Source organism: Sinocyclocheilus anshuiensis, unplaced genomic scaffold (assembly GCF_001515605.1).
Source record: "Sinocyclocheilus anshuiensis isolate Anshui unplaced genomic scaffold, SAMN03320099.WGS_v1.1 scaffold1422, whole genome shotgun sequence".
Lineage (NCBI taxonomy): Eukaryota > Metazoa > Chordata > Actinopteri > Cypriniformes > Cyprinidae > Sinocyclocheilus > Sinocyclocheilus anshuiensis.
In genome coordinates this window covers 134661-147393 of record NW_015558633.1, presented here as the reverse complement: position 1 = coordinate 147393, position 12733 = coordinate 134661, and the positions used below count along the sequence as shown (strand labels likewise).

At 34.3% G+C, this 12733-nt stretch overlaps 2 protein-coding genes across 2 annotated transcripts in view; both read right to left on the bottom strand.

The window, feature by feature from the left end:
• The window catches only part of mapre3b (microtubule-associated protein, RP/EB family, member 3b), a 13890-nt gene extending 12685 nt beyond the window's left edge, over positions 1–1205 (bottom strand). Inside the window, exon 1 of the mRNA XM_016476866.1 lies at positions 1074–1205. Coding sequence (XP_016332352.1) covers positions 1074–1156 — 83 coding nt within the window. The 5' untranslated portion in view covers positions 1157–1205. The remainder of the gene's footprint in view (positions 1–1073) is intronic.
• A 2173-nt stretch (positions 1206–3378) lies between these two features.
• The window catches only part of dpysl5b (dihydropyrimidinase like 5b), a 15320-nt gene continuing 5965 nt past the window's right edge, over positions 3379–12733 (bottom strand). Inside the window, exons 5-11 of the mRNA XM_016476864.1 lie at positions 12575–12650; positions 11464–11620; positions 10065–10206; positions 8615–8757; positions 7206–7413; positions 5682–5850; positions 3379–3837 (exon numbers count right to left, since the gene is read on the bottom strand). Of these exons, the coding sequence (XP_016332350.1) occupies positions 3752–3837; positions 5682–5850; positions 7206–7413; positions 8615–8757; positions 10065–10206; positions 11464–11620; positions 12575–12650 (981 nt within the window). The 3' untranslated portion in view covers positions 3379–3751. The remainder of the gene's footprint in view (positions 3838–5681; positions 5851–7205; positions 7414–8614; positions 8758–10064; positions 10207–11463; positions 11621–12574; positions 12651–12733) is intronic.

The window sequence follows — 12733 nt, the reverse complement described above, 5'->3', positions numbered from 1 at the left end:
TGTGTGTGTGAGTGTGTGAGTGTGTGTGTGTGTGTGGTTATTTACTTTCTGACCAGACGTATTCAGCTCAAAACCAGCGTGACTGTCATTACCAGAATTCACAATTTACGAATGAATGAAATATAAGAAAACATTTTTACTTCACTTTCACTATTGCACTCTTTCACTTGTCAACAGTTAGTTTGCATTTGATAACATGTGCGTTATGGATATTAATTGTTTGCATTAATTTTTTCTTTACAGTTTACCATAAACATTTACCATTTGAGTCATATTAACCAGAAATCATAATATTTAATGACTAAAATCATACCATAATACCTTAACAAATAATTACATAAATTATAACAAAAAATTAATATGTTAAATAAGTAATATATATTTAATTTCTGGAAATAACTGCAGGTTATATATATATATACACATACATAGTCAAACCAAAAATTATTCAGACACCAGATATAATTTATTATATTTTTATACTAGTGTGTGCAGGACAAAATAAAGTGAACTATGACACATTAAGCGAACTATGGCACATTATACCCAGAAACTCTTCATACAGTGGACTAACAGTAAAACTGATACAAATTAGTTTAAGTGTTTTTTCTTTAATTGCTAATGCGACTTTATTACACCACAGAATGAACGACATTTCTATATATATATATATATATTAGTATATAAATTATAACATGTATAAATGTGTGTAATTTCTGGAAATAATTGTAGGCTAGATATAAAGTTAAGTAATATAACGCGCAGTAGCAAAAACGCTATATCATACTATAGTATTACCACAGTATGATGAATGATGACCATTAATCATTCATATATAATAATCTCTGATGTGAAGTGCGGGATCTGAGCGCCGGTGACGTCACACCGAATCGTTAAAAATCATCTGCCGCTAAACGCGAATTACCGGCGCGGCGCGTCTGAGGGCCTCCGCGGACTGACGCGTCTCTCCTCACTATAATCACAATAACACCGCGTAACAACACGGTCTGCAGCGTTTAGTGCCTCACAGCGCTCACACACACGCGTACTCCGGGAACCAGGCTCTTACTCACGGCTGCGGGGGACCCGTCCGGTGCTGCTCGCGCTGCGCTGCGCTGTCTCTCTCTCCGCCGCTGCGTCCTGAACGCGCACGCATGCGTCACACCGGACCGGAAGCGTGCGTGCGCGCACACGGGCCTGCGGTCAAAGCCAGTCCTGGGACGCGACTCGCGCGCTGCAATTCTACACTGATTTTCTACACTCCGTTTTGTCTGATGAATACAGTAGCCTAGCAGAAGCAAATATAATAATGTACAATAATGTATATTTGAAATATGCCAATAGCACGGTTATTACATTATTATAGTTAACTGAAATAAAACTAAAACCATTAAACAACATGTTCGTTTTCCTGAAATAAAATATGTAAAAACTTAAACTATTTTCAGATAGTTGCCATGGCAACATTTTTAATTTTAATTCAGTTTAACTCGTTACTAAAAGAACTAAAACTGAAATAAAAACATAATAATAAAAACGACACAGTCACATAAAAATCTAATAAAAAAAAACATAAAATTATTTGAACTTTAACTAAAAGTAAAACAGAATATTTAAAAATAGTATTATAAATATAATAGTGTCTGAATACCACTGGTTAATAATACCTAATGAATACATCTGACATACTGAAGACTACATTTATTTTCATTTTAATATTTAGACATTCAAAACTCAAATCTGAACAATATCATATCTGCCAGAACAATAATAAAAAAGGACATAAAAAATGCAAATTTCTTATTTTCAATATTAAAAACATAAATGTTCACACCAAATTTGGCTTGACTTCTTAATTTGAAAACACTTTTTAGGAAGAATATAGACTGGTAAACGATGTCGTTGCGGTTTATAAAACTAAATGAAATACAATAAAACGACAGTTTCTTTAGGGATTATTTATTTATTTATTTTTGCACTTATCCATTTGATTTAAAAAAAACAAGCCTTCACTTTCAGCACCGACTGTAAAGAACAAATCACACACAATTACAAACCACTGCACAAAGTGCTTTTTCTGAAAAGACAAGTAAAAAAAAACACCTAAACCATAAAAACTGAGATCAGCAATGACAATTCTTTATTAAAAAAACAGCAGCAATAAGAACAGCCCTAGCTCACGACGGAATACACGAATAATCAACACATTTCAGAGCTCATAAATCTGTGATTGGGTGAATATGAGCAGCTGAATAAACTCTACTGTTTGATTTCACAGTTTCTGTGTGTGTCAGAGCCGAGATCATTAATCAGCCACTGACGCTTTAGATATTACATTACATCAAAACTAACAACATACAGCTCTGTAAATATTTAGATGTAAAATATAGCCACTTTATTCATCACTATAAACACAAACACTAACATCAGTATGTGCACGAGAGAGTTAAAGCAACAGTTCAGACAAAAATCAACATTAGCTGATAATGTGTTCATCTGAGTAACGTCTTAATGCTGGATGTGTTTCATCTTTTGTCTTCTCCAGATGTTAACTGATGAACTGGATTACTTGTGGATTATTGTGATGTTTCTATCAGCTCTCATTCTGACGGCACCCATTCACTGCAGAGCATCCATTGCTGAGACACTGATGCAATGCTACATTTCTCCAAACCTGACGAAGAAACAAACTCATCCTGATCTCGGATGAACACATTATCAGCTAATGTTCATCTAAATGAGGGCAGGTGGATCTGTGACGTGATTCTCAGCACAAGAGTTCCCGTGTTTCCTGAAGCAGGAGGGAAAAACACACTTGGTTTTGCTTTACACGGACGGTTATTCTAGATTCAACATTTATACTTGAATTATGCAGTCACTTTTAATACTGTTAGCTCATAATGGTTTTCCTCCTCATTACTCATGAACTATAAACAGTGATCTGGAGAACAACGACCAACGCGAGTGAATTAAAAATGAAAATGATCTCATCATATACTCTCCCTCGTGTCATTTAAAACCTGTATTTTTTCTGCTGTAGAATGTCAGGAACCGAACAGCTGACGGCACCCATTGACTTCCATAGTATCCCAGCTAACAGGAAACATTCTGAGAACGTTCTCTCCAGTAACATTAATAGAACGCTTGTTCACTGATCGGCTCTTTAATAATGCTCTCAAAACGTTAGCAAAAAGCCTTATTTATACATTGTTAATGGAATGTTTTTCTGAAACGTTTTAGTTGGGCGTTCGTCTAATGTTTCCTAAATGTTACTACTTGCTTCAGAGAACATTCAACAGTAACATTCCCATAATGTTTGAAATATTATATAATGAAACGTTACCCTAATGTTTTCTTTAACATTTACATAACCAAGAAAGAAAATGTTTTTAAATATTTAAAAAAACGAAACGTTCAGAGAACATTCAGTTATGTTTTCATAACGTTACAGAAACGCTAGCAAAACGTTCCTGGGACATATTTTTGTTCGCTTAAAACACTATGGAAGTCAATGAAACTTTTTTTTTTTTTGTTTAGTTTCACAAAAGCAGGAAATACGAGTATATAATGGTTTTTAGGTGGTTTTATCGTAATGCGGCACAGTTTGAGTTCAGCTGAATTGGCACTTTGTATGCGACGCTGACTGCGATTCGATCCAGTTCTTCGTTTACAGCGATATTTAATAGTTTCAATCACATGCGTAGGAGGACATGAAGCGGTCGCCGTGGAGACGGTTCTGCGGTTTCCACGGTTACCAGATGCCACTGGAACGTCCACCAGGTGGAGCCAGAATTCTGGCCGAGGATCTCTTAGGAATGTGATCGTCCACTTGAGCTCCTGTAAAAAACGCAATCCCACAATCCTCAGCACACGACTGAATCTAGTGCCGTCAAACGATTAATCGCGATTAATCGCATCCAAAATAAAGTTTTTGTCTACATGATATATGTATGTGTACTGTGTTTATTTATTATGTATATATAAATACACACACATTCAGTATATAGTTTGAAAATATTTACATGCATATACATTTATATATTACTATATTATATATAAATATATTTAATATATAAGCATAACATATTTTTCTTAAATATACATGCATGTGTGTGTATTTATATATACATAATAAATAAACACAGTACACATACATATATCATGTAGACAAAAACTTTATTTTGGATGCGATTAATCGCGATTAATCGTTTGACAGCACTAACTGAATCACTGCTGAATGAACCCAATACTTGTTTCTGCCGATTGTCCGTCACACTTTCTCACTGAATGTGTGCATTTCATAGCGTTTCTGCTTTCAGGAATCATTTGTGCGGTGAAAACCAGCTCACAAACACATGATTCCTGTCTGAATCTCAGCCTGATTACAACTATGACTATTTTATTTCTAATCCTGGTTTCAAGCTCAGAATAATGACCGGAGACAGAAGGAAATGCAAACATGAGCAGATGTTTTCTGTTTTTACTGCATCCGAACAGACACAGAAAATCACAGATTTTGTTAAAAAAAAAAAAGAAGCTTATTTTGCTTATTTTGTACAGGTCTCTGATCTTAAATGGAGTATTTTAACATATTTTTCCACTCCTTTGCAGATTGTTAAATAATACTTTACTTTACTTATACTTTTAGTCATTTAGCAGACGCTTTTATCCAAAGCGACTTACAAATATATATATATATATATATATATATATATATATATATATATATAGTTGAGGAAAAGTACTATTTTATATTTAAATATATGAAAATATATATTTTTTTATATCTTTTTATTTGTAAAATATGTCTTAATTTTTATTTAAATATTGTAATATATAATAAAGAAAAATCATGTATCAAATGTATCAACCAAATGCATCTTATACGAGATAAATAATATATACACGATATATATAAACCGGCTGAAATGTTTTGGAATCACTTGTAGCCTTACCTGATCGAAAAAATCCAGTCTTTCACTCTGTCTGTGTCAGTTTGAGTCTTGTTAAAGTTTTAAATCCCTGCCAAGATGCTCCTCTGTCGGTCACGGATTATAGAAAGTGAAACTTAAATCTATAGAGGTGGATGGATTTATTCATGCACTTTAAAATATTTATTTAAAGCTTCTTTCTTTTCAGATTCTTATTTACAGCATTATCTTAATAGGCTGTATATTAACTTATTGGAAGAAAACCGGTAGTTCTATGTGAAATCCGACATTTGAGCACCCCACATAGCCAAAATGGCATGATCATAACACCCCGCGAATATTCGACTGTGAGATTGGTATCAAATCAGGCTCCTCCTATCGAAGCATCGAATAAAATAAAATAAGTTGTAGGGATGTACTAGGGTTTAGGGTGATAAATAGGTATAAGGTATAAATAAGAAAAAGTAATTAAAACTAAAAGCTAAAAACTCTATAAATACATGTTATATATAATACCTGTGAGATTGGTATCAAATCAGGCTCCTCCTATCGAAGCATCGAATCTTCGACTATTCGGGGTCACCCCTATTATGTATTATTAAATCTTATTTTGCAAAAAAACTGTGCGTGATGTAAAGTTTTTATTGTTATTTTTTAACTCGTCAACAAATGATCTAATTTTAGGCATTTTTTGTAAATCTGCAATGCAGATGCAAACATGTATCTGCAATGTAAATCTCAGACACACACCTGACAGGCTGAAGCTGGACTCGTGCAGGTCTCGTACGCCCACGTGTCGCGTGGACGCCCGCATGGGAACATCGCCCTCCGGAGAGGCGGATTCCTTCCTGATAGAGTTGTTTACGGCGGCGATGTCGCCCGAATACGGCGCTCGATCCACGCCGCGCAGCCTCTGAGTCTGTGGATCATGACAGCGCTAGCATCATCATGACCAGTGCTGGGGAAAGTTACTTTTAGAAATAATGCATTACAATATTGCGTTACTCCCTAAAAAAGTAATCTGATTACGTAACTTGTGTTACTTGTAATGCGTTACATTTTTAATGCTTTACGTTACTTGTTACTTAAAAAAAGTAATATGATTACGTAACTTGTGTTACTTGTAATGTGTTACATTTTTAATGCTTTACGTTACTTGTTACTTAAAAAAGTTATATGATTACGTAACTAGCGTTGCTTTACTAGTTACTTGAAAAAAGTAATCTGATTACGTAACTAGCGTTACATTTTTAATGCTTTACGTTACTTGTTACTTAAAAAAAGTAATATGATTACGTAACTAGCGTTGCTTTACTAGTTACTGGAAAAAAGTAATCTGATTATGTAACTAGCATTACATTTTTAATGCTTTACGTTACTTGTTACTTAAAAAGTAATATGATTACGTAACTAGCGTTGCTTTACTAGTTACTTGAAAAAAGTAATCTGATTACGTGACTAGCATTACATTTTTAATGCTTTACGTTACTTGTTACTTAAAAAAAGTAATATGATTACGTAACTAGCGTTGCTTTACTAGTTACTTGAAAAAAGTAATCTGATTACGTGACTAGCATTACATTTTTAATGCTTTACGTTACTTGTTACTTAAAGTAATATGATTACGTAACTAGCGTTACTTTACTAGTTACTTGAAAAAGTAATCTGATTATATAACTAGTGTTACATTTTTAATGCTTTACATTACTTGTTACTTAAAAAAGTAATATGATTACGTAACTAGCGTTACTTTACTAGTTACTTGAAAAAGTAATCTGATTATATAACTAGCGTTACATTTTTAATGCTTTACATTACTTGTTACTTAAAAAAGTAATGATTACGTAACTAGCGGTGCTTTACTAGTTACTTGAAAAAAGTAATCTGATTACGTAACTAGAATTAGTTGTAATGTGTTACATTTTTAATGCTTTACGTTACTTGTTACTTAAAAAAGTTATATGATTACGTAACTAGCGTTACTTTACTAGTTACTTGAAAAAAGTTGTCTGATTACGTAACTTGCGTTACTTGTAATGTGTTACATTTTTAATGCTTTACGTTTCTTGTTACTTAAAAAAGTAATATGATTACGTAACTAGTGGTGCTTTACTAGTTACTTGAAAAAAGTAATCCGATTATGTAAATAGCGTTACTTTACTAGTTACTGGAAAAAAGTAATCTGATTACGTAACTAGTGTTACTTGTAATGCGTTACACCCCCAACACTGATTCATGACACTGTGAAAGAGATTCATATACAGACAGCGGCACCTTCTCTCTCTGGACCATCTTCTTGTAGAGGAAATCCGGGAAGGATCGCATGGGGTAGAACCTCCCGGAGCCCTGAGCGCAGGTGAACACGCCGCTCTCACACACCAGACGACCACGGCTGATGGTCACCAGCGGGATGCCGCGACAGCGCTGGCCCTCATACAGGTTAAAGTCTCCACCCTGAACCTGAGAGCTCGCCGAGATCGTCCTGCAGCGACAGACAGATACGAGTGAGAGTCACGGTTATTACAGTCAACTGAACCTTCTCTTTGCTTGAAATAAAATAAAATATAAAAATACATAAAAAAAATGTAATAAAAACTATATACACATAAAAAATTAATAAACAAAAATAACGACAAAAACCACAAAATTTTACCTTTAAAATTAAATTTAAATCAGAAAATATAAAAATAAAAATGTTTATAAACTTTTTTTTATTAAATATATAATCCCATTCAAAAGTTTGGGGTCAGTCAGTACGATTTTTTAAAAAGAAATTAATACTTTTTTTCATTAAGGATGCATTAAATTGATGAAAAGTGACATTTAAGACATGTATAATGTTACAAAAGATTTATATTTCTAATAAATGCTGTTCTTTTGAACTTTCTATTCATCTGTGAATTCTCAAAAATAAAATGTATGACGGTTTTCACAAAAATATTGGGCAGCACAACTGTTTTCAACATTGATAATAATCAGAAATGTTTGTCGAGCAGCAAATCAGCATATTAGAATGATTTCTGAAGATCATGTGACACTGAAGACTGGAGTAATGATGCTGAAAATACAGCTGCGCATCACAGAAATACATTACAGTTTAACAGAGATTCACACAGAAAACAGCTGTTTTACACTGTAACAATATTTTATGCTCAAATAAATGCAGCCTTGGTGAGCAGAAGAGACTTCTTTTTAAAACATTAAAAAACTTACTGAACTCAAACTATTGAATGCTATATTTTTAACATATTAATATGATAAAATATTAAAAATATTTTTTTATATTTTAAAATTAATTTTATAATGTTTCTGTGGCAGATCTCTATTTTTCTCATTTTCTCAAGTAGCAACTGCTAAAATTAATACATTAAAAAATTATATTATAAATAATAATGTTTCAATGTATAAATATCTCAGTATGCACTATACTGTAATATATATATATATATATATATATATATATATATATATATTTTTTTTTTTTTTTAATAAAACAAAATTATTGGAGAAAATACCATTTCACTCTTTCTACTTCAAAATTTTATAATTTATAATTATTTGCAAAATTTGCTAGCAATTTTCGAGTGAAAATTGTTTCAAAGTAAATCCTACACCAGATTTTTCTCAGTCCAGAGGAAGAAAAGCTTTATCTCCCAAAGTAAATCCAGTAAAGCGTCCAGTACCGGCTGGCATCCGGGTCCCACACCACCACATCAGCGTCCGCTCCCGGGACAATGCGGCCCTTCCGCGGGTACAGATTATAGATCTTAGCCGCATTCGAGCTTGTCACGGCCACAAAACGATTCTCATCCATCTTACCAGCGACCTGAAGGACAGAAAACATTACTGAATGAATCTGCAGGTTTGAATGAATCGAGTGAGTCAATGATTCAATGACTCATTCATAAAGACAGTCCCCTGCTTTGTTTCTGAATGAATCTACATTTTTAAATTAATCGAGTGAGTTAATGATTCAATGACTTACACATAAAGAAAATCACTTTTTATTTCTGAAGGAATCCATGGTTTTGGGACGAATCAAGTGAGTCAATCATACAATGACTCATTCATAAAGACAGTCCCCTGCTTCATTTCTGAATGAATCTACATTTTTAAATGAATCGAGGGAGTCAATGATTCAATGACTCATTCATAAAGACAGTCCCCTGCTTTGTTTCTGAATGAATCATTTTAAATGAATCGAGTGAGTCAATCATACAATGACTCATTCATAAAGACAGTCCCCTGCTTCATTTCTGAATTAATCTACATTTTTAAATGAATCGAGTGAGTCAATGATTCAGTGACTTACACATAAAGAAAATCACTTTTTATTTCTTTTTTATTTGAATTATATTTTTTTATTTTTTATTTAAATCCATGGTTTTGGGACGAATCAAGTGAGTCAATCATACAATGACTCGTTCATATAGACAGTCACCTGCTTCATTTCTGAATGAATCCGTGGTTTTGAGCGAATTGAGTGAGCCAATGATTCAATGACTCATTTATAAAGACAGTAAAATAGCTTAATTTCTGAATGAATCAGCCGTTTGAATGAATGGTTCAGTGACTCACTCATTAAGCTAGTGACTTGCCGTCACCAGTTTTAGTTTCATATTTACATTTAGTCATTTAGCAGACACTTTTATCCAAAGCGACTTACAAATGAGGACAATGGAAGCAATCAAAATCAACAAAAGATCTAGATATCTAGAGTATCATTTCACGTTTTTAAAAAATAATTTCATATCTCAATATTCATTTATAAAAGAACTCATAAATATCCATGTTACTGAATGGATCTGTGGTTTTATATGAACTGAGCGAGTCAATGATTCAATGACTCATTCGTAAAGACAATCACTTGCTTTTTAACTAAATGAATCATTTTCAATATTAATTTTAAAAAGAACACATTAATATCCATTTATTGTTAATATTTATGCAATGTTGAATCAAAATATTTCTTTCTAAAGCTACTTTTGGCAATGTCTAAAGAATGTTTTTCTCATCTAACACAGTTATAACTTTAAACAATCTTTCTCAGCCCAAATGGATGTGCGATTAATTTGAGATTAATTAGTTTAATTAATGGGTACGCCATTAGTGAATTATTGGTTGTTGTCGCACCACTCCTCTTTCCCAGATGACGCTCATGCGGTCCTCCACGCCGGCCGCTCCGTGAGGGATCTTGGTGAAGTCTTCCTTCCCCATGGCCTTCTGCTTGGTGTTGAACGCGCGGTGATCCGACGCCACCACGTTGATGATGTCACTGCGTGCACAGGAAATGCATCATCACACACACACACACACACACACTAATGTCAGAAACAGGTTCTGATATCACGGATGAATTAATAGGTGCGTCCCAAATCGCGTACTAATGCACTATTCTATGATGTTTTATAGTATAAATAGTGCGAGTGGTATGTTCACACTGAAAATTTCAAAAAGAAAACTTGCTATGCAAAACTATGCACTTAAATAACTGAAAAAATGAAGTGTGGAATGTTGAACACTTTATGCACTCAACTTAAGCAGAGGGGGAGGGGCTATCAGACTCTGATTATTAATGACAAAATAACCAGTGTCGGGGGTAATGCATTACAAGTAACGAAAGCTACGTAATCAGATTACTTTTGTAAGTAACGCATTGCTTTTTAATTTAGAAGGAAATATCTGAGTTAATTTTTCAAATAAGTAACAGCAGTTACTTTGTTTCCATGTGTTGAGTGACAGCTCTGGTGTTGCCATGGTGACAGAAATCAGGAGTCAGTGCAGAGCGTTGTGTGTGAACATGATGTTACTGTAGTTCTAGACTAAATATCAACATGTGTTTACTCATCTCACTGCACAAAACATTCCTCAAAATGAATAAAAACAGTCAAATGAAAACTCAGAATATTATACAAACCTGCAATAATTAAATTAGTTAAATAAGACAAATATCATTTATGTATTTAATCCCATTTTATTAACCAATGTCTTTGCTACTGACCTTCGATGATCCAATTCAACCATATTGATAAGCCAAATTGACACATTTGTGTTTCATTTTAGTTATTGCTGAATAGTGTTGAACGTTCTTCTCCTGCGTGATATTCTTCATGAGATTAGTTTGAGCGGCGCCCTCTACTGTACAGACGTGAATTTACATTTCCTTCAGCCTGAGGCGTATTCACTTCACTTTTGTTGTGAAAGGGCTTTTACATTTGTAAAATAACTTTTTTATATTAAAAACAAGCATGCAAAACGCTGCCCAAAAGTAAGTCAAAAGTAACGTAACGCACTACTTTCCATAAAAAGTAACTTAACATAATTAGTTACTTTTTTAGGGAGCAACGCAATATTGTAATGCATTACTTTTAAAAGTAACTTTCCCCAGCACTGAAATAAATAACCTTATGAAATTCATACACTACATGGTGGAGTACATAGTGTATAAGTGTATAGTGTGTCATTTGGGACGCAGTTAATGAGCGAAGTTCTGGAGGTGGGCGGAGCTGTGAGATGATTGGCGGGTGCGTACTTGCCCAGCAGGCCCAGCAGGCAGTCGGGGGTGCTGGGGTCGAGCCGGAGGGGCGGAGCTATGACGTGGGCGGCGGCATGAGCCCAGTCCTGATGATAGTAATGCATGCCGCTCAGCGCCGAATGAGCCAGTGTGGTCTCGGCGTGAACCACCTTGCCTGAAGCACACAATTAAACACCATCACAGCTTTTTACATCCTCTACCAGCATTTATACTCATGGACCACGTTACTGCTAAAATTCAGTTTCTCTTTGGAGATTATGAATGAGAGTTTTCTATACAACCCTATATACAGTACTTTTGTGAAAAAGAAGTGCGCTTAAGTGTACTGAAATTGCACTTCAAATCCTAAAATTACATTTTTAAAAGATTATATTTACAGACAATATAATAAGGCTATGTGTGTGTGTCTCATGCACTGGGCAAAATAGCATATTTTGTTAGTGATAGATGCTATTTACACTATGGTAAAATAGCAAGTTTTTCTGCTATTTACAGTACTTATTGCAAATAGTGGGAATTATCTGCACCTCACTATTGTAGTACATTATAAAATGGAACGCAATAATAATGTATTGAATGTAAATTATAATTTTTATTCAAATTATTAAATGGATGCCTTCTTATTGGGACGATAAAGCCCTCCCTAACCCTACCTGATACTTTATTTTGAACTTTTCGATTATTTCCTTCATTTTTATTGAACACAATTGCCATTCTCATGTGATATTGAAATTATTTGAAATTTGATTTGAAAAGGGAGAAAAAAAAAGTTTGGAGAAATGCTGATTCGAACCCGGGTTGATCACGTCAAAAAGCACATGCCTAACCATCTACGCCACTGGAACTGTTGTTAGATCATTGATTATTTTATAGTGCTGACTATCCCAATCACATGTTGGTGGGCGGAGTTAGTGTCAATAGACTCTCCGATATAATAATAATGAAATAAAAGGCTGCGATATGATAAAAAAAATAAAGCACACTCACACATGCTAAAGTGTGCTTCTTTTTCACACGGGTACTGCATACTTTGCAACAGCTTTTGAGAGAAATATTAATGTGTGTATATAATGCACACATACACACTTAAATCTCCTCAGAAACTCACCCTGCATCCGAGCGGCAGCGATGACATCAGCAGCAGACACACTGGAGACATTCACCAAGTACACTGGACAGTGAGCCTGCAGTGAAGAGCAGCACATGAGACACACTCACACACACACACACACACACACACACACACACACTCACACTCAAACACACT